The 22,468-nt window shown below is 36.8% G+C and overlaps 1 protein-coding gene across 1 annotated transcript in view; it reads left to right on the plus strand.

The window, feature by feature from the left end:
- The window catches only part of LOC129241687 (cell adhesion molecule Dscam2-like), a 309,207-nt gene that overhangs the window by 40,196 nt on the left and 246,543 nt on the right, over positions 1–22,468 (plus strand). Inside the window, exons 2-4 of the mRNA XM_054878153.1 lie at positions 10,311–10,643; positions 16,182–16,343; positions 17,590–17,736. Coding sequence (XP_054734128.1) covers positions 10,311–10,643; positions 16,182–16,343; positions 17,590–17,736 — 642 coding nt within the window. The remainder of the gene's footprint in view (positions 1–10,310; positions 10,644–16,181; positions 16,344–17,589; positions 17,737–22,468) is intronic.

Genomic DNA, 22,468 nt, shown 5'->3' on the forward strand with positions numbered 1-22,468 from the left:
GAACAACGTTTTTGGGATGGGTAGCAGAACTTGAAGGTTATGGTGGAGGCAAGCAGGCGGACTACCTAGCGAAGTTAGACGCTGCTTCAAAATTCTACGGACCGAAATGCCTTTGTCAGTCACCTCAAGACCACATAAAGTAGGTTACCAAAAACCTGAAAGACAAGGAGTTTTCACGACACTGACTGGAGAGAATAGGAGAGTGGTAGACACCCTCAAGAAAATCATCAAAAATGCTCTTAACCGTGGATATATGTATATGTGAACACGATGCACCTCGTATATTAAAACATAAATTGCTAGCCCTTCGGAGTTTTCGACTAAAAGTGTGAGAAACTTATAGTCCACTTAACCTCCATTAAATTAAATGTTCATGATATTGGACTAAGGGCCTTATAGCTTCTAACCAAAAGCGAGGAGCATATGTTTTAGTTAATTTAATAAACTCTTGTTTTTTGGCAGTTATTTCGTTGCCGACATAATATTATATTAAAATTCTTATTATATGGTAAAACACAAGGTTCATTAACTATAATACAGCGACTTCTGAGTTAATTAATTAGTTTTAATTTTTTTTAGAAAATATAGTTGATTTTCCTACAAAAACTAAATAAATCCAAATTTCGAAGTTTGTGCAAATTTAGAAAAAAACCACAAATTTTCCTCCAAATTTGACAATTTTTTTACCTTTTTAAATTACTCTTTACATCTAACACATGCGGAATATTGCTCATAAGTGGTATTGATTAAAATTTATTTCCAAATGTGAAGTGAGTGACAGATTTTCAAAAAACGATAACAGAGTAATACGTACGTACTTTTTACAAAAAAACAAAAAAATATTTTGATGGGTCGATATATTCATCTTTCTCGACGGATAACAATGTTTTCGCTTTTCAACTGTTTTCTATACTTTAATATATAATAATAAATAAATAAAATATAAACCATTTTCATTATACTTCTTTTAACATGTTTTATTCATAATGAAATAAAGCTATTTCCCCCTCATTTACTTTTCTTTAAGCTGTATTAATTCACGCTGTGAAGAGTTCATTAGAAGTTTTAGAAAAACTTCGGGCATGCAGTTTTATAGCCCCTTAATTTTTTGGTGTAGCAAAGCTTTAAGTGACTCAAAACTTGAGTGGATTTAAATTTCTTTTATTTTTGCTGACGGTGCCCGGTAATTTCTTCCATATAAAAAAAAAATCAAGCATTTGTTATATGGAGAAAATTCATTAGAGCAAGAACATATTTTTGTTAATGAATGCGATTTTTGTACAACTTGAACTTTTGTATTTTAATGTATCCAAATTTCATGGCTATAAAAATGCACATCTGATTTTTAGTTTTTGTTTATTTTTTACTTTTTCTTATATATTTTTTTATTTATTTGTGTCAGGAGGCCTCTATACATATCCACATATGGCGATGCCACATTGCACACTAGCTTATTGCAGAGCTACCAGCTCGCTGACATTTCTTAGAAGCGGATGAAATATACAAAATAATCAGCAAAAAAAATAAAATAAAGCGAAGCGAACGCAGCAGCATTGCGTTTTAAGCGTTTAAATAGGTTTGCAAAATAAGTTTAAGAAGGTTTTATAATAAGTATAAAGAAATTATTACTTGGGAATAGGGTTGTTACAAATTCTGACCAAAATTTGTGCTTTTTTGAAATGATTTTTCTGGGAGAATACTTGTAAGTGGTCAAGACTTGTCCATAACACAATGCTTATTTAACTCAGTGTATATGTATTTTTTAAATATTAATATTATTGTATTGAATAGTTCTCCTTATAACATCTGATGGTGAAAAAATCTATGCAGAAAAAAAACCTATTCTAATTTACATCTGCCACCTCTGGATCTCTGATGCAAATACTCAGGGGCCTGTTCCGCTTTAAGGCTCAGAGCGAGCTCACAATGAAAAACTGTCACACATGGACACTCAACTATCTTAGACTCCTATACGAATATACCTTCCCATTCACTGCTTCGAAAGGAATTTCTCAATGAAAATCCCTTCTAGACTGGAATGGCTAGAAGAAGATCCATCACCCAGCACACCCGTTTGGATCTATACGGACGGATCTAAAATGGATACCGGTGTAGGATCAGGGTTAGTTTGGGGAGAGCTTTTTATCAGCGAATCGCTTAAACTACCGGATCACTGTAGTGTTTTTCAAGCGGAAATAAGCATTATTTATGAAAACTTAAGATGGCTAGAGATACACAAAATATCATCAACAGAAATCTGCATTCTATTAGGCTGCCAAGCTGCCCTACGGGCTCTAGATGCATTCCAAATAACATCAAGAAGCGTCTTACATTGTCGCCAATCTGTTAAGTGGTTACATACGTCCAAAATTTTCAAAAAAATTGATTTTTTTCGAAATTTCTAAAGTATAGAGAAGAATATACTGTGAAATTTTCATGCGGAAATTCACAATTCGCGCGCGTCTGTTCCTTAAATTTTAGCCTCGTTTTTCTCGAACTTACTTTTTCCGGCACGGTCTGCATGATAACTCATACAGTTTTTAACATTTTTTGATGCGTTTTTTTTAATATTCGAAAGTGTTTTCTCTGGAGATTTTTGATATTTTTGTTAAAAAAAATGTATAAACACAATTAAAGTGTGACATTTATGCCATTTTTTTAAATGCCGTAAAGTGAGAAATTTTTCGAAATTCAAAAATCCGAAGAAGAGTTCTCTTACTTTTTACAGTTCAATCAATAAATATTTCAATAAGAAATGATGCAGACCGTGGAGCAACTTTTTTCATTGTACTTTGGGTCACGTGATTTGTTATGTACTAATTTGTGTAAAGGAAAATTAAAATAAAGTTTTTTGTAAAATTTAAGTAGGGGAAAATGGGGAGTTGTGAGACATAGGGAGTTGTGAGACATTGTTACCTTTCGGCATTATTCATTTGTTTACATTCGATTTTAAGTGTCAACAAGTGTTCTCGATGCGATCTCACTTTTCAGCTAGCATTGGTCATATTTACACGCATTCGACGCGTCTCTCCAGTTACTGTGTTTTGGAATTTCTCGGTAAGTTTTTTCATCATTTGTTTTGCGACACATTCGATCAGTTGTTGAAGCAAATTGCAAATGTTAATATATACAAATTATTATATTAATTGTCCTATTAGCTTTGAATTTACACATTCACTTGGGCATGAACGTTCGATGTGTTTATGACTAAGCGGCCATTTATAAAAAAAACGATTTGGGGAGTTGTAAGACAACAAATGTGGGGAGTTGTGAGATACCGTTTTTTTCGACGTTTTAACGTATATTTCATAAGTACTCGCAATATTCATGCATTGTTCATTCAAGTTCATCAGAATTTGAAGAAGAAGAAGATTTTTGCATCATCAGCAAAGGTGCAATACCGAAAAAGTTAAGCAGAAACAACTCCATTCATTGCAATGTATGCGATCGAGCTGTGCACCTAAAGTGTGCCAATTTACGAACTGGTTATTATACATGTTCTCACTGCGAATCATCAGATTGATGGCATTGCATTTTTTTTACACTTTTTTATAACAATTGTCTTTTCTTTTCTATTTTTCATCTTAATAAAGAACTAACAACTAAAATAAGTCATTTTTATTGATTTAAACCATGGTGTCTCACAACTCCCCACATTTTTGTATTTTGTATTATATTTTATATTATTATATATTGTACAATTTTAATTTTAAGGAAAATTGTAGTTTTGTTAAATAGGCCATACCAATAGCTTCCAGTATTCATTGACTAAAGATTCCGTCGTTGACATATGCAGAATATTAAGATTTTGAGTAATACGGGTCCAAAAACAAAACCCGTCTCACAACTCCCCATTCTCCCCAACTAATAAACAATGTAGAAAATTGTGGGATATTTAGTTCTATTGTTACCCCTTTTAAAAACAGTTTTTCTTTTAGCTCATTTTTGCAGCTGTTGGACATATATAATCCCTTAATGAGATCGCTAGACAGTATCGTATTATCTTATGCTGGGTTTCAGGAAACAGAGATATACCAGGGAACTGTAGGGCTGACCAACGTGCAAGAGAACTTGCGTGCATGCCATGCATCTTGTTATTGACTCACTAATTAATTCTATAAATCAAGGATGGATTAGTTCCAATACCTGTGAAATTGCTAGGCAAGCATTGCCAAGGCTAAATCTACGTCTGTCCAAGAATACTAGGAAAGTGAGTAGACTTCAAATTAGGACCTTAGTAGGGCCCTCACAGGACATTGTCTCATAGGAAATCACGCAAGGAGATTAGGCATTTACACGCATGATTTCTGTCGTAGCTGCAGAAATGAGGAGGAATTGGAAACAATTCAACACCTTTTTTGTGCATACCCGGTTCTAGTTAGAAACAGGAACCGATATTTAAGATCTTCCTTCTTAATGAATATAGAAAATCTGTACAGTTTAGGTACCAACACCTTTTAATGCTTTGTCCAAAGCTCAGCATGCTTCAATCTGGAAGGGGAAATGTAGCTCAGCCTCCGCGGCTCACAACGGACCCATTTCGTGGTATATAGTAAGTGGCATCGCTGTCTCTATGTGCGAAGCGGTTGACAAACCTAACTAACCTAAAAATAGTTATCAAAAACACAAACGAAATTTTGAATATCGTAAACTCGTATTTTATACACTCAAGTATTTCGTGCAATCAAATAAAAGATATTTTTACAGATGTTTATCTTTAATAACACCACAGTGCGAAACTCATTCGTTCGACAACTTCGCGCCTCATTTTCATGTTTGCAATTATCAGCATTTCTCTTGTTTCAGCTTACACAATAAACAAATGTTCTACGGCTTACAGTATCTCTGTCCCATAATCCAGCAAAGCACCTACCCACACAATACTACTCTAACTGTGTCTAATGGCCGGGATGTATGTATGTTTGGTATTTGCAATATAAATGCCCTATAGGACGCTACCGATATGAGAAAAATAAATTATTTACGGAAAGTCTTTCAGAATCACTGTCAAAATCTTATTAGAGACGTAATCACTAGAAATTTACACAATCTATGGAAATTTCTGAATTGGCGATGTCGTAGTCAGAGATCTGACTTTTTTTTTCACTAGTTCAGCTTTTACCTGCAGGGGCTCTGCGTGTAAGGCTTGTGCAGTGAACGTATGTATAGCACTGTTATCTGCTTATGTGTGTGCTATGAAACACTGTCGTAAAAATATTGCAATTGCAAATCTTAAGAGAGTTTCGCCTTTCCGCCATTACTTTTCGCATTTTTCTTTTTTTCTTCTCATATTTCTCTGCGCTACTTCACCCGTTTACGTCTTCCTATGCACGTAATTGTGAAATCGTTGTATTACTGTGTATGTCTATACTTTTTGTGTTTATATGTCAACGCTCTGGAATGCTCAACGGCTTCAATGACTGAGATACTCAACCGGCGGCTAATGCCACCCCACCAATCTTTATTCTATGCACTTTGCAATATCACCGACGCAATCTTTTTGCTACAGCAGCAGTACACACGACGTCATGGCTGTTATTTCTGTTTAATTTTGTGTAGCTTTAACTAGCCGCTAGTCTTTGCTACAAAAAAAAAGTAAATAAAGAAAAATAATTGACTCACTCCTTTTATCTACCGACTTTGTGCAAGCATGGCTCCACTGTCGGTAGGTATTTGTTTTTTTCTCTATATTTGTACGCTACTGCACTAAATTATTGTTCCCTTAAGTAAGTTCAGACATGCCAGCATTGTTGTACTGTACGACAAACATTTTTATATTAGCCATAAAAATATGTATTATTCCCATTTTTACTACTCTACGTTTTTTACAATTCCCTCACTTCCTTAATATGTACCGTAGTGGATACCATATGAATATAAAAAAATGTGTTGCTGGGTTGCTTAATACTTCTCTTGAGTTTTATCATCTTAGCAAGGTTTATATGCTGTGCGGTGCCAGTCGCCATCGCTCTCGCGTCAGTTGAGGCAAACAAAAGCTGTTTTCCCGAGCGTTTCAAATGTACTAGCTTTTGCACTCATCCCATCTAAACGCGCACTGTTTGGCTGACTTATTCTTTTCAGATGCGCATTAAAGCGTAAATATATTTTTTAATGCTTTAAATCGCGTCCTGCTTTCACTTATAAACACGCTTACATACACATATTTTCCCATCCACTCACATTCTTTACTCATACGTGAAAGACATTTTGGAGTTGTGATTTCGGTTGTAGTGGAAGTGAAACGCTGCGAGTAATTACTTCTCATTGTATTGACGACTAGTGGCACTCAAGCACCCATTAAATTCGATGCGGGTTTATGGCACGAGTTTCTTATGAACACAGATGCAAAACATTAAAAAATTTTAAATTATTTCAGTTTTTACGAAATGAGTTTTTACGCCATTAAAGTGGTGTACTTACTATATACTATAGTCAATATTCAGACATCAGAAAATGTGCATTATAGAGAAATATTTCAGGTCCCGCTCTTGGCGCCTGAACAAAATGAGGTAATTTGTATAAAGTTTTGAAATCAAATTGCACGCTGGTCATTAGAATCGTCCCAGAAAATGGTCACTGCATCAATAATTACAGCAATATTGCGACCCTGTTACTTTTTTCATGGCTTGTTGCTGATACTCTGCTAATTAGCTGTCGCAATATTGCACAAATTACTTCGCATCGAACGTGTCGCTTGAAAATATGGAATTTTAGTCCAATAATTTCATTTCATTTGGACTTAATTCAAACCAATAAACATGCAATATTAAACTTCTAAATAATATTTATTAAATCAAAACTTACTTTTCCTCTACATTTCATCTTCGCAGTGATAACTATTTCATTGGGTTTGATTAGCTAGATATGTATGAGCATTAGATTGAGCATTTTTCTGGCAAATTGCAATACATGGGAATTTTTGCAGAAATTATGTGACAGAACTTGATGCTCTTTTATAAAAAAGATTAGATTGCAGAAGTGCCCTAGCGTATTATTATTGCTTATATCATAGCGAGCCTCGTATTCCCTTTCCGTCAAGTCTCACCTGATGGACTTCTGTAAAAAAATTAGTTAAATTGATCGGCAGACTTGGCAGTTAACTACGTGCAAGTTTTTATTTATATTTTATTTTTTTAAAGCTTAAATAACAATAGCATTGTTAAATATGCAAAAAGATAACGCAGATATTCAGCTGGCTGGTGAAGAATTGCTGGTTTGTATACGTCGTAGGTAATCAGATTCCTACAGAAATTTATAGATTTTGGAAATGTTGGGATTATTTGAATACGTTAATGGCAAATTAAATTAGATTAGGTATGAAAAAAAAATGTGGTCAATAATTATACTTCAGGCAATATAAAATAATACCGGACAAAATTTGTAGATTGTGCATTTTGCCTTCGTCGTTTACACGATTCGCTTCTCTGACTCTGTTTGGCATAGATACATCTGTTGGAAAGTCCCGGGCCCAACACATAGTTGGCACTAATTTTAGGCTTAGGTTTGGGTTATATTGGCTGGCCGAAGCCACGTAGTGACCATTTTGGTCCATAGCGATGCCAGATCAGAGTTCTATTTAGCAAAAATATCCATCACTCAACATGCGCGTGCTGTTCGCGAATTTTAGGAGTCGTTCGAGTTCGAGTTCAGGGATAGATTCTAGCCTTTCAAGCCTGTGCGCATCCAGGTAGCATAGTCTAATTTTCGAGAGAGCCGGACAGTAGCATAGAAGATACTCCAGGGTTTCTCTTGTACCCGGCTCATTACATTTCCTTCAAACGTCGTTAATGGTTAAATTTAGCTTGTAAGCGTGTGCTGTAACTAGGCTGTGATCTGCTAGTATACCAACAAAAGTTCTACAGTTTCTTCTACCGAACGATTTAACTTTGCAATTGGTTAAGCTAAACCATCTGTCCCTTTTGCCTTTCTTAGCATGCATTCCTTTAGTTATTTTTGAATTGTGCGCAGGGGTTTAAATATCTGACTTATTTTGTACCCTGCAAGTCTCGCGTCTTCTTTAGCTATTCTATCTTCTGTCTCCTTTCCCTCTATGCCTTTATGCCCATTATTATGCTAAGAGTGACGCTAATTTTGTTGTTTTCAAAACAATGGATCAAAAACAATCTTGTGTTAATTTTACACTGCTTCTTGATTGAAGAAAAGGGTTATGGGGACTCCGCTCCATTAGAAACAACATTAAAACGATGGTTTGCTGACTCAAACGTAGTCCTAGAGACACTGATGATGCACAACACAGTGGACGGTCAAATGAAGCGATAACACCAGAAAACATCAAAAACATCCACAAAATCGTTTTGGATGATCAAAAGATGAAGTGACGTGAGTTAGCTGACAACGCACCGTGTCACAAGTCAATCAAAACAATGGCAAAATTACATGAGTTGAACTATGAATTTCTCCCACATCCACATCATTTGCCAGATTTGACTTCCAGAGGCTACTGGCTGTTCGCAGACCTCAAAAAATTGTTGACCGGTAAGAGGTTTCGTAAAATGGTATTGAAATCTTAGAGCGGCGACTCTATGTTTGGGAAGGCCTCAGAGAAAATTTTTCGTGAGAAATCGGGCCATTATCAAAGTTAGTACTAGTTAGTTAGGGCTACCGGAACAATTTTTAATACTCCGTGCATTTGTTTTTTTTTACCATTGACACATTGACAATTTGTGTAGCAAAAATGACTTATAATTAGATAACTAAGCTAAAGATCGACTTGCGGGAGAGGAGACAACCCACAAATTTCGTAATATGGATAATAGATTGACGTATACGTTTTGAAGAGATGTGTTTCTGGTGTGCATTGTGCTATTATCCTTCAAATGCCTTACTTCCAGCGTCTGGTATGATTTACTTGGGTACTTGTCGACATGGACTCTGGTCCTGATGCTTAGAATAAATGCTTTGTTCAGCGTGAACTATACCCACATTTGGGTGCTAAACCACAATTACCGCGAAATTTCCGAGGCCTCGTTTACAAGAACATATTGAAGCATACTATAAGAGCTCCTGTTTCTGGTCGTACTACATTTAAGACTCCAGTAAGTCCTCGAACTCGAAGTTGCTACCTCCTGAGTATCAATGCTTACCATTAGCACATCACATCGAACCGCTAAATGAATTGAGAAACCCATGACCTATTAGGAAGAAGCAAAATTTCAAACTACATCTGCAGTCTGCATTAATTTCAGCAAACCAAACATTCCTGCATCGATAGAGACCCCTTCAGTTGAGTGTCTGCCCTGCCTGCCAACTTACGAATACTAAACAAGAACTTTAGTTTTTGCATTTGTTGGTCGACCCTCGTATGAGACTTAAACCATATTTAGTTTTTGAAAATGCAATACGTTGAAATTTTATAAATTGGCATATATATATGACTGCAACAGACTGCCGCAACTAAATATAATATGTATATTTGAAAAGGAACATACAGAGAGGGAAAGATGCAATGAGCGAATGTGAGCGAACGCATAAGGTGCGAGGTACATTAAGAAGGCCGTTAAGTTGGTGCTTGGCTGCTGAATGAGCGGGGTCAAGATCCATGCACACTCCCTATATTCGAGCATCTAGGTTAGGGGTAAGCCCGTATGCTAATATTATATTGTGTGCAGAGCGCCAAAAGCTGGCAGTGAGTGGTGTATTTTCTTATTCATTCGCTGTTTCGTTGGGTGTTTTGGCCTCATGCTGTGCACAAATATGACACACAACAGCAATTTGTATTTATATGCATTATTTCTCTTGGCATTTCGAGCTATTCTTTGCTTTCTGAATTTAAGTGTTTAGCCATTCCTTCATGAATTTATGATTTTTTATGCCACGTCTTTTACGTCATTTTTTTCTACCACTTCCTGTCGCCTGTTTCAAGGCGATTTCCGGGCTTCATGCTGCGTACGAAAATGTTTCTTGCAACTATTGCAGTGCATTGAACGTTTTGCATTTGGCAATTTAATGCTTGCATTTTTATGGCTATTTAGCCTGACAGTGTTGCAATTTGAAATCTCATTTCCGTTTGGCGCATCCAGCACGACATGAAGGAGCTACTGTCTCAAATGCTTGGCGATTTTCGTATTTTTCTAATGGTTTTTTTGGTTACTTATTCATATTTCATTTAAATGCCAACAAATCGCTGAATTTAGTATAATTCTGAACAAATAAATACAAGCACAAGTTTTTCATATACCTACGTACATTATTTCGGTACAGCTCATTTTACTTATATGCATACATTTAATAATTTTTGTTTCTTTCTTTCAATTTGCATTCATATTTTTCTTGCATCTTCTACTTTGCAGATGCCACATCGGCCGAAGCCTTCGACACACATCTGCGTGGTCCCGGCTTTGTGATGGAGCCACCCGGACGTGTTGAATTCTCCAATTCGTCTGGCGGTTGGCTTGATTGTTCGGCATCGGGTAGCCCGCAGCCAACCATCGATTGGGTACATGCGGATGGCACAGCAGTCTCAGAGATCCACGGGGTGCGACGTGTACTGCGCAATGGCACGTTGGTGCTCTTGCCATTTCCGGCGGCGGCTTATCACCAGGACGTGCACAATACGATTTATCGCTGCATCGCTAGTAACAGTGTGGGGCGCATTGTGTCGCGCGATGTGCAAGTGCGTGCCGGTGAGTAAAATGTGCAATGGCTTTTGACTTGAATAATATAACAATTTTAAGACACATGCATACATATGTATTTATACGTATTTATGTTTGTATGTGTATATGCATGAATAGAAATAATATACATACTCGAAACGTATAAGTAAGCAATGCCGTTGCAGGCGTTGATGAGATTGCGCACGACCCAATTCAATATCGAGTAGATGATGTCTTGTAATGTATTTGGAAGTTCCAGCGAAGTTTCTGTTCAAATTTAATTTTACTGATGTAGGGAAATGTACGAATGCTTATGCTTCAAAAAAATATATGTGTACTTATGTACTTAAATGTTCGATCGTTAAAGCAGTATACATGCAAGAATAATAGAAATAAGACTGCGCCTAAGAAAGAGTGCGTGACGTCACACTAGTCTAATTGTGCAGTGTTGCCAACTCTTTGCTCTCGCAATAAATTAAATGTTTTTTATGCGAACATTTTTGAGTTTCTTTATTTAATTTGAAGCTATCAAAACTATAAGTTAAAAAAATATTTGTATGATTGAAACAACAACAGGAGGGTGTAGAGTCACTAGGTTCGTAAATAGGGGTACACCGCAGGGCGGCGTCCTCTCCCCTCTCCTTTGGCTAGTAGCTATTGACGAAGCTTTAAATCGCTTAAATAGGGGTTGGGTTAAGGTGATAGCATATGCCCATGACTTGGTCCTAATTGTTTCGGGACCCTTCCCATCAGAAATGGCTGAAATTTTAAAAGGTGCATTGGCTACACTCAGGAGATGGGCTGCCAGTTTATGCTATTCACCAGGAAATATAAGCCTCCTGCTTTAAAGCTTCCAAGACTAAAGAACCAGCGTCTCCAAGCTCCCCTGAATGCTGTATATAGTATCAGTATAGCCTTCTACGCCTGTAAATCTATGTCCGGCAAAAAATGCGGTCTCAAGCCACGTGTCATACTTTGGATGTACAACTTAGTGGTTATGCATGTGTGGGCATCACTGGTGCATGTAGAACTTGCCCCACTGCTGCTCTCAACGTCGTTCTGCACTTACTTCCCGTGGATCTTCAAGTTAAATCCATTGCTGCTCAGAGCGCTATTAGGTTGAAGGAGATTGGCATTTAGAGCCAATTTCCTGTAGGACGTAGCAGTATCTTGAAGCAGATCTCCTCTTCCTTCTCTCTACTTCGTATAGATCTCTCCATCCTCAAATTGGGTTTTGAGGGTTGTACTAGGGCTATCTTTCCAAGCAGGCAAGATTGGAAAGAGGGGAGAGTCAACACGGATATAGGTATCTCTGTTTTCACTGACGGATCCAAGATGGAATCTGGAGTGTAAGCGGGGGTTATCTCTAAATCAGCCAATATTTCAATCAAGCAAGCATGAAAAATGCTTCGGGATTGCTGTTGGGAGGGAAACATTAATATTTTTTCCGATAGTCAAGCTGGGATCAGGCCCTGTCGTCGCCGTATTGCAGCTTTCTTCTCCTGTAAGGAGGAACTCAAACGTTTCGAACGTGCAGGAAACATTTCCCTTATCTGGGTTCCTGGGCACAGGAATATAGAGGGATATGAAATTGCCGATGAGCTTGCCAGGAAGACGTCGACAGATTGGTGTAAGTTGTCCGCTTCTCAGACATCGGTGTCTCCTTGACCGTTATTAAAAAGGAACTACACAATTTCTTTCTAAAAAAATACAAGACAGATGGAGGTCTGTCTCATCGTGTACTATTTCGAAAACACTGTGGCCTCAATACGATATAAACAGAACGCTTAGGGTGATCGGAATTCCTCGCCATTCAACTTCAAGACTCATTGTGGTGTTCAATGGTCACTGGGTGATCGGTACTCATGCGGAGAAGCTTGGTTTTCCGTACAACCCCTATTACAGAAGCTGTAGGGATGCTGCAGAGAAAGAGACTGTTGAGCACTTTCTCTTTGAGTATGGCTTGAGGAAATTCTCCAGCCTAGATTCCTTTTCTCTCCTCCACTACATCACCAGCACTAGATGGCTGCAGATGGTTTTCTCTTCCCTAAATTTGTTGCTTCGAAAATGCAAATCTTATTTTTTTCTCCTTTTAAGGCTATGCAAGAATATTGGACCTTCTTCTCTCAACTCTTCTTAACATTTAAAACTGTTACAAAGTCCCACCGAATACTTATGATCAAGCGCATAAAAAGCGAAAAATAGACAACCGGCTACATTTACAGAATTTAATCAAGTGAATTCTTAGTTCTAACAATTATTGTGTGAAGTCTTTGCATAGGTAAATAAGGAGAGAATGACAAAAGAGAGAGAATTAAATACGCGTTTGGATTGCAGAGTTGCCAAATCGACATTATGCAACAAAAACCCTTTTATAAATTTTAAAAAGCCTTTGAATTTACTGAAGACGAATTAATGCCGTAAAGGTATATTCATAGTTAAAATAAAAAAATAGCAGATAAAAAAAAAAAAATAAATAATTGGCGCGTACACTTCTGTTAGGTGTTTGGCCGAGCTCCTCCTCCTATTTGTGGTGTGCGTCTTGATGTTGTTCCACAAATGGAGGGACCTACAGTTTCAAGCCGATTCCGAACGGCAGATATTTTTATGAGGAGCTTTTTCATGGCAGAAAAACACTCGGAGGTTTGCCATTGCCTGCCGAGGGGCGACCGCTATTAGAAAAATGTTTTTATTAATTTTGCTTTCACCGAGATTCGAACTAACGACCTCTCTGTGAATTCCGAATGGTAATCACGCACCAACCCATTCGGCTACGGCGGCCGCCAAAAATAGCAGATAATACTGAAGAAATCATAACGACAAATAAGTATCTGGTCTTATCTTAACTTCAAATAACGAGTAATTAATTTAGAGGCATCGGATTTTATATTGAAACAAAAAAAAATTGAAAATTGAAATTGATTGAGCAATCCTTATTATTTTTGTATAGAACCATTCGATACATTTATTGTCGCAAAGCATTGCCAGTTTCTCCCGACCAAGGGCTGCCGTTCCAGTAAACTAGTGCTGTCTAGTGGGCTGAAACTCCTCGATACTAATCGTGTGATTTGCATTCATACTATTTATTTATATTTATTTATCTACATATATCTCTACTACAGGATTTAAGAGACAAAAAAGAGATTATAAGTATTCGCCGAACGGTATTTCATGTACGTATTTTGAAGAACAATTTTCTGTGCTTAAGTACAATATATTTTATGTTTCCTGATATTTTTATAATGGTTTCCGAGCCTACTGTATCTGCAGGTTTATTTCTTCTCATAGTTTAATGTTTGTAAAAATTAGTATTACTAGGGATATAATATGCAATCCTGACATGTAAGTGAGAATTGACACGAAAAAAACTGTTGTTGTCATTATTAATTTGGCGTAGTCACTTTTTGTAACTCCTACGTGTTCTTCAAAATATATGTTGTTAAATGTGAGTTTGCGCAAAAAGCAAGAAAATTATTAGTTGTCGCACAACCCCATAGCAAAAACTTTAAATTGCCCGAAAAGTACGATATCTTATGTGTTAAAAAAGTTTAATGAAAGCTTGTTGGTGGCACGAAGGTCTAGCAGTGGAAGAAAAATTTTTCGTTGGAAACAAAAGCCAAAGAATGATGCCATTATTTGGAAGAAGCTGACCTCTAACTTAGAGATGCTGCAAAATAGACCCTTTAGTCGGAAGGAAATGCTTCTTAGGCAAAAGTAAAGGTTTGCGATCATTTAAAAAGATTGAAGGACCCAAAAGATTGAAGAACCCAATCTAATTGATGGTCATCATTAACACTGACCGATACAGCTGCGATATTTTCTTCAGTTCGCACTCTACGTAAGCGTGTTGGTGGTTTGATGTCCAATAATGTAAATTTGATTCTAAATTTAGTCACATTAGCTCGAATAGCCGCTTCAGTGGATCGATTAAACTGACCATAAAATGGAAGAAGCGCGCGATAAACTTTCTTAACAGAACAGGCATTTTTATATTAAAATTCAATGATTTGCAAGCGTTGTTCATTTGTAAGACAATTTATAAGACGAAACAAAACACGAAACGGGCGTCAGCTGTTTAAATTAACTGTTTAAAAAGATAATAGCTAAAAAATCACTCGTTATGTATTGGGGTGTTTAGTGAGTGATTTTACCGAAGCATTTATTTAAACAAAAAACAATAATTATATCATTAAGTTAATCAATTACATATTTGCCGTTGCTGTTTACAACCTCTTCCCACCTCTCGACTAGTTTGTTGGTGCCGTTCCGCCAAAAAATCGACTGGTCTGATGTTATCGAGGTACCGCCCTTCATATGGTTTGACAGGAAGCGGAAGAGCGGAAAAGATGGTAATCGGTCGGTGCATGGTCCGTAGAATAGGGCGTATGCTGAAGGACCTCCTATTCGAGTTCTTAGAGTGTGGCTTTGACGATTTGTGGCCTGGCGTTGCCGTGAAGGAGTATGGTTTGACCATTTCGTTCAAATCTTTTCATTCACGAATATTTGTTGTTGACTGTGTCATTTTTTTAGATCATTTCCTAGTACACCATTCCTTCCCAGTCTCACCAAACACCTATCACGATCTTCTTTGGATGAAGATCCGTCTTGACTCTCAGATTTGGCGCATCTCCTGGAGACACCTACTCCTTACTTTGCTTCATATTTATATATAAACACCATTCCTCATCTCACTTCCCGATTCGGTACAAAAACCGCTTTTTATGACTGCGTGTTGCTCGATGCTCGGGCGAGATGCTGAGAAGCTGGTGAGTCACGCAGGCTTCAAATTTTTCGGTAAATCAAATTGAATAAAGGTGTTTGCGAACCATTTGCGTGCTGTAGACTCGACTATGACACCTTCTCCATACACGGCCCAAATGTCCCGGGCGGCTTCGGCAGCTTTTCGACCTCGATGAAAATCAAAGAAGAGCAGATGACGAAGATGTCGATTTTTGCCCCTGGGTGTTCCATTTAAAAGCCTCAAAACTAGTAAAAAATTAAATACCTAAATAATTAATAATTAAATAACAATTAACATAGTTTCTTAGAGCAGAAGGAGGTCTATCGAATGTATACTTACCATGAATACTTACTTTGCCCAAGAGCAAACAAATCGTTGTAAAAGAAAAGAAAATCTAAAAACGCTATGAACTTATGTATTCCTCAATCCAATATATTTATTATATATTTTTTCATAATAATTTTTCCAAGGTGAATATCCTGAAAATGCTTAAAAGATAAATGAAACTTCAAGCCGCTAGTTTGTAAAATTCCCGCGAAAAAGTAGCAAGGGAGTGAATATTTTATTATATAATTTTTTATACAAAATACTGTCCAATGGAATATGGCCAGATTAAACGAATATGATTACTGCCGCATCTGACAAAGGGATCGGGTTAAAAGGAAACCACCAGCTCTTTTGCAAATAGAGCGACAAAATAACTCAAGCTCAAGCTGCCACTGAGATTCTCTGCCTTTGTTTACTTTACACCAGTTATTAAATTTAAAAAATATGTTTTGAAACATTGTATTTTTAACGATATCTCAACATTTTTCTTCTCACAGTGGTTGCGCAAGCATACAAAGTGGATGTCGAGGTGCTCTCTGCCGCCCGAGGTTGTACTGCCATATTGCGCTGCGTCGTCCCGACGTTCGTAAAGGAATTGGTGAGAGTGGTCTCATGGGTTCATGAACCTGCTATCTACATCTATCCATCGCTGCAAGGAGGTATGCTTAAGTGTTTATTTCTTTTTCGCTTTATGACTTTTTAAGTTCTTTTACTTTATGGATGTGTCTACTCTGAGTAATGCGTGCAGCGTGCAATAAATCTCGCAGCGCTAATTCCATGTAATTGTTTTTTTATACCCGCGCGCATTTGTGCTCAAGGGTGTTATAAAATATTTGTTCTTATAGATGTTGCTTGTAAGACTATAAAGGCATCGGGATATTATAAATTTAGGAGAGTAGCCGATATAGCCTGGGTTGTGTGCCCATCCGAGCGGACGATAACTAAAGGAAAAATGAACCTATTTTAGTAAAACTTGATTCACATATTACCTTTTATCCAAGGAAGGTTGGTATTGGAAATGAGCTAAATCAGTTACGCACATCTCACTTACAACATAAGTAAAAAAAAAAAAATAATAAACTTGGGTTCTTTTTCGTATTGTAAGGGAACCAAAATTACTCAAATTTGGATAAAAGTAGTAAACCCTGAAAAAGAGTGGTTAAACCAAATTTTGGAAAATGAATTGCGCGTGTCTACTATAGAAAGCGGCTTAATAAAACTCACCCAAACTTTGCACAAATATTACTTCTCATCTTATTTAAATCGGACAAAAAATTTATTTAGATCGCATAAATCCACGTCCACTTTGTATATGGATTTCCGTCTGTTCCTCTGATGCTACACGCTGCAACTATTATTGTCTATTTATTTTGATTTCAAAAATTAATAGGCAGCCCGAATTAAGTTTTACTAAAATGTTCGGTTCGAATCGAATTGAGTACTTCCTTACTTATGTTTTTTAAATGATAGTCTGACAGCGAGAACCAGCCTCGACTTCATATTAAAGGTGAAAATGTGATTATTGTGTAGAGTGGCAAAAAGCGACAGCCAAAGGCATACAACAACACTTGTGCGTACATTATCCTTTTACTCTGTACCGTTGCTGGTGGCTGTGTGCGCTAGTGTTACTTGCTTTATGGGTGTGTGTGTGTATGTCTTTTTTGTTGCGCTTACCTTACTGGTTCCTGCATAATTAACATTGGTCTCTGTCAGCAATACTAGCCAAGGTTTTTCATTCTTTACCCGTTAGACATTTTAATTTTTCATGATTAAAATTTATCTTGCCATGCTCTTTAGTCACTTTAGGTACTAAAGGTGTTTGCATAAATTCCATCAAATCTGATTAAATAAATAAATAAAATACGAAGTCGCTAATAAATAAATTTGTATACATTTTCCCCACAGATGGTAAATTCCACTTACTGCCCACCGGTGAATTACTTATTCACAATCTACAGGAGAGCGATGAATCACAATCGTTTCGTTGCCGTAGTATGCACCGTTTAACGCGCCGAGTGGTTGTCAGCTCGCCTACTCGTCTCAGGATTAACTGTGAGTAGCTCGAATCTAAGTTGCTTGCTTTTTTAATTAATTTAGTCGCCCGTAAACATATTTCGTATTTATATAGTTTTCCGTAACTAAATATTTATTGAATTTTTAACGTTTCTGCAAAAAAAAAACTATATTGATTAAATGAATTTTACATAAATAAAATTTCATTTCAATTTTTAAACTTTAAAAGCTTCTCTTAAAAAAATATCCAGCCAGTCAGACAAAAACTGTAGAGTCCTCCATTTGTGAAAATAAGACGCCCACCACACATTGGAGTTCGGCCACAAAGAGTGTGCAAGAGGCCACACAAATTGCAAATTTAAATAAAAATATTTTTAATGAATAATTCAAAATATTTTATTCACGTGCATTTTCATTAATTCCGTGCATGAATTTGTAAACATTTTTCCTTTAATTTCAGCATTGCTAATAGGTGCTTATGTAAATAGCATCACCGCAAAAATGCGCTCAATACATAAGCACACATTATATATTAATAAAATAAATTTAAAATTAAAATACACACACACATACATAAACGAAACGGAAGAATATTTGTTATAGATTTGTTAAAAATAATTTTCATTTTAATTTATTTATTAATATATATATTTATATACAAGTATGTACATACGCACTCGTATGTATTCACGCGCAGCATTGAAAGCATTCATTAAGCGAAACCACAAATGCATTAAATATTTATAAAACTAATTATTTCTTTACACTCACTTTGCATATAATTTTAAACACAAAAATATTTACCTTAACTTTTCTAATTTTATTTGTACATATATAATTGGCGCGTACATTCTTTGTTAGGTGTTTAACCGACCTCCTCCTATAATTTGTGGTGTGTGTTTTGAATTTGTTTCACCAATGGAGAGTCCTACAGTTTTACGCCGCCTCCGAATATCAGATGGTTTTTTATGAGGATCTCTTTCATCGCAGAATTATACTCAGAAGTTTGACATTGCTTACTGAAGGGTGACCGCTATCAGAAGAACTTTTTTCTGTCATTTCATGTTTCATACCTACTGTAGGTTTCGAACCCGAGTCCACCGAATGTCAGCCACGCACAAGTCCATTCGGGTACCTCGGCCGCTAGTATTAATTATTGTGTGTAGAATAACATATTTGTTTTCAATAAATCTGTTAGTGATATTTTAAACTAACAAATTTGTGGCAATTATCAAACTAAATGCAAATAACTCAGCTTGATTCATTGAATTGCAAATGTGCCACTGCACTGGTGGCTAGTAGTCCTTTCTACTTATTCCCTGCGTATTAGCTGGTCATGCCTCATGGTGAAAATATTTTTAGAAGTGTTCTATGAAGCAGACGGCTCTAAGCGAATTTTAAACAGAATCGGCTGATGGGCTGACGTCATTTGGGATGTGTTTAACAAAACTGAGATTGTATTAGTGATATAGGAAAAAAAACCAACACAGCCAATGCTTATACCATCAGAGTGGTTTGTTTACGAATACGGTAAATGCAATGTGCGACAGTGCGTAATTTTATTGGACGTTATTTGAACAGAGTTTTTGTTTAATTAAAATTAATAATATTATCTAATTATCTAAATCAAGAGCGCGGTTTTAAATTGTGATAGCGTAAAAACAGTTGCCAACCAGTTTTTAATTTTGCTTCTTTTTTTTTAATTCCTAAATTTTATTTAAAACATACAACTTTTCACAACTTGCTAATCACGCTGATTTTTTGCTTTGTATTCAACTAACACTACATTACACTTTTTGTTATGCTATCATCTTTTCATCTTTTCGACGTCAGATAAAAAAGTATATTTACGCGTCACCTAATATTTAATTAGTTTTTAATTTTCATTATTTTTTATAAAAAGGTAGTTCCTTTTATAACGGTGTTGCGGTATTTTCTCCATATAAAGAATCCAGCAAACTTTTTTTAAGTAGCGAATAGAGTCACCTAAATCAAACGGGCATTTCAAGCCAATTCAAATGTGGACTTTACTATAATAGAATTTTGTCGGCAATAAAACTGATTAAAAATAGGCATTTTTATATTATAAATCGTTTATAAAGTTTTAAACTTCGCTTGTAATTGTTTTTGCTTGCTAGGATGAACTTTATTTTTATAAAAAAAAAAAATAATTTAAATAAAAAAATTAATGAATACATAGCCAAAATTTGTCGGTACATGATGCTTGTATAATTTTTCAACATTTTTTTTGCTGGAATGTTGGTACAACTGTCCTCTATAATGTCGGCAAGTTTAAGCGTGATCTGTTAATTAGCTTATTTTTGGCATTCAATTATATTATATCAGACAACCGCAGGTGTGCTCTGCGATTTTCACTATGTATAAAAATATCAAACAAAGAACTTGTCTTAAGTTTTGTGTTTTGAACGAGAAAATGTTGCAGAAATCCTATGGCGAGTGTGCTTTATCAAAAACATGAGTCTACGAGTGGTATAAGGCTTTTGCAGAGGACCGAGAAGTCGTGGAAGATTTTCCCCGATCTGGTCGTTCATCAACGTCTTCAACGGATGAAAACATCGCCAGAGTCAAGGAAATGGTGCTGAAAATCCATCATTTAACTTTGAAGAAAGTAGTGACCTTAGCGTGTCTCACGAATCAATTCGCAATTTTTTACACCACCAATTGCAGACAATGGCTGCTCGACTCGATCCGAGAGAGTTGCATTTCTTTCAAAAAATTCATCTGAAGAAAGTGGCTGAAGACATGCATAACAGGTGATGAAACGTGGGCATATGAGCTCGACATGAAATCAGTCAACAGGCGGCTGAATGACGCTATCCACAAGAGCCGAAACCCAAAAAACCACGTTAAAGTCGGTCAAAAGTGAAAGTCATGCTACTCGTTGTCTTTAATAATCATGGCGTTATGCACTCGGAATTCGTTTCAAATGGTTTTACGGTAAATAAGTAATATTATTTGAAAGTTATGCGACGTTTGGTAGAGAATGTGTATAGGAAACGGCCCAATTTGTTGAAAGAAAACTCATGGATCTTGCACCATGATAACGCACCGCCTCACAAGGCTCATATTGTGAACTCTTTTTTGACCAAAAACTCAACAAATATCATCGAACTACCACCGTTTTTATCGGATTTAGCCCCATGTGACTTTTTCCTTTTCCCAAAACTTCAATTGCCACTCAGCGGGCGCCGCTTCAGGCAGGGGCCATTAAAGAGAATTCGCTGAAGGAGTTGAAGAAGATCATTTCAAATGCGTTTATCAGGTGCTTTGATGACTGGACTAATCGTTGGCATATGTGTATTGCCTGGAGTGGAGCCTGGTTGGAAGGCGACAAAATAAATAAATAAATTTTAATGATTAAACAACAAAACGTTTTATTGAAAAATTCCCGGTACTATTTTGACAGAATATAAATGTGTATATATGTATATTTATAATTAGAGATACCTATAGTGTTATGGAAAATGGTTCTTTATGACAAGCTTACACTCAGATGCTTTGCCATTGCCTGTTGATGGATGGTATTGAATATAATAGGACTATGAATAAGTTCGTGCGGTTTTACAACAGATGGCGTAACTTGATTATTATTCCATCGATCCACATTTCCAAACATTCATTGGAGAGCTACTGTCGTAAGGCACAAACGTCAGTATAAGTTTTTTATTTGAAGCGTAAACAACAATATTTTTACCACACTTGAAAATGTCGAATTTCGTGCCAAATAATGTGTTTTTGCGGGGAATTCTTCTTCATTATTTTAATATGAAGAAAAAAGCAGCCGAAAGTCATCGTATCTTGGTGGAAGTTTATGGTGAGCATGCTCTAGCTGAGCGAACGTGCCAGAAGTGGTTTGCACGCTTTAAAAGTGGTGATTTTGGCTTGGAAGACGAAGAACGCGAGGGTGCGCCGCCAAAGTTCATGGATACCGAATTGGAGGAATTGCTCGATCAAGATCCGGCTCAAACGCAAGAAGAGGTTGCAAAAACTTTGGGAGTTGATCAATCAACCATTTCCAAACGTTTAAAAGCCATGGGAATGATCCGAAAGGTAGGCCATTGGGTCCGTATGAATTGAAGCCAAGAGACGTTGAACGCCGTTTTATGGCATGCGAACAACTGCTTCAACGGCACAAAAGAAAGGGTTTTTTGCATCGAATTGTGACTGGCGATGAAAAGTGGGTCCATTACGACAATCCAAAACGTCGGGCAACGTATGGATACCCTGGCCATGCTTCAACATCGACGTCGGCGCAGAATATTCATGGCCTGAAGGTTATGCTGTGTATCTGGTGGGACCAGCTGGGTGTTGTGTATTATGAGCTACTGAAACCGAATGAAACGATTACGGGGGATGTCTACCGACGACAATTGATGCGTTTGAGCCGAGCACTGCGAGAAAAACGGCCGCAATACGCCGATAGACACGACAAAGTTATTTTGCAACATGACAATGCTCGGCCACATGTTGCACAAGTGGTCAAAACATACTTAGAAACGCTCAAATGGGATGTCCTACCCCACCCGCCGTATAGTCCAGACCTTGCGCCATCCGATTACTATCTCTTCCGATCGATGCAACATGGCCTGGCTGACCAGCACTTCCGTAATTACGATGAAGTCAAAAAATGGATCGATTCGTGGATTGCGGCAAAACCGACCGAATTTTTCACAAAGGGAATCCGTGAATTGCCAGAAAGATGGGAAAAAGTAGTAGTAAGCGATGGACAATACTTTGAATATTAAATTTG

This window comes from Anastrepha obliqua, chromosome 3, assembly GCF_027943255.1.
Source record: "Anastrepha obliqua isolate idAnaObli1 chromosome 3, idAnaObli1_1.0, whole genome shotgun sequence".
Lineage (NCBI taxonomy): Eukaryota > Metazoa > Arthropoda > Insecta > Diptera > Tephritidae > Anastrepha > Anastrepha obliqua.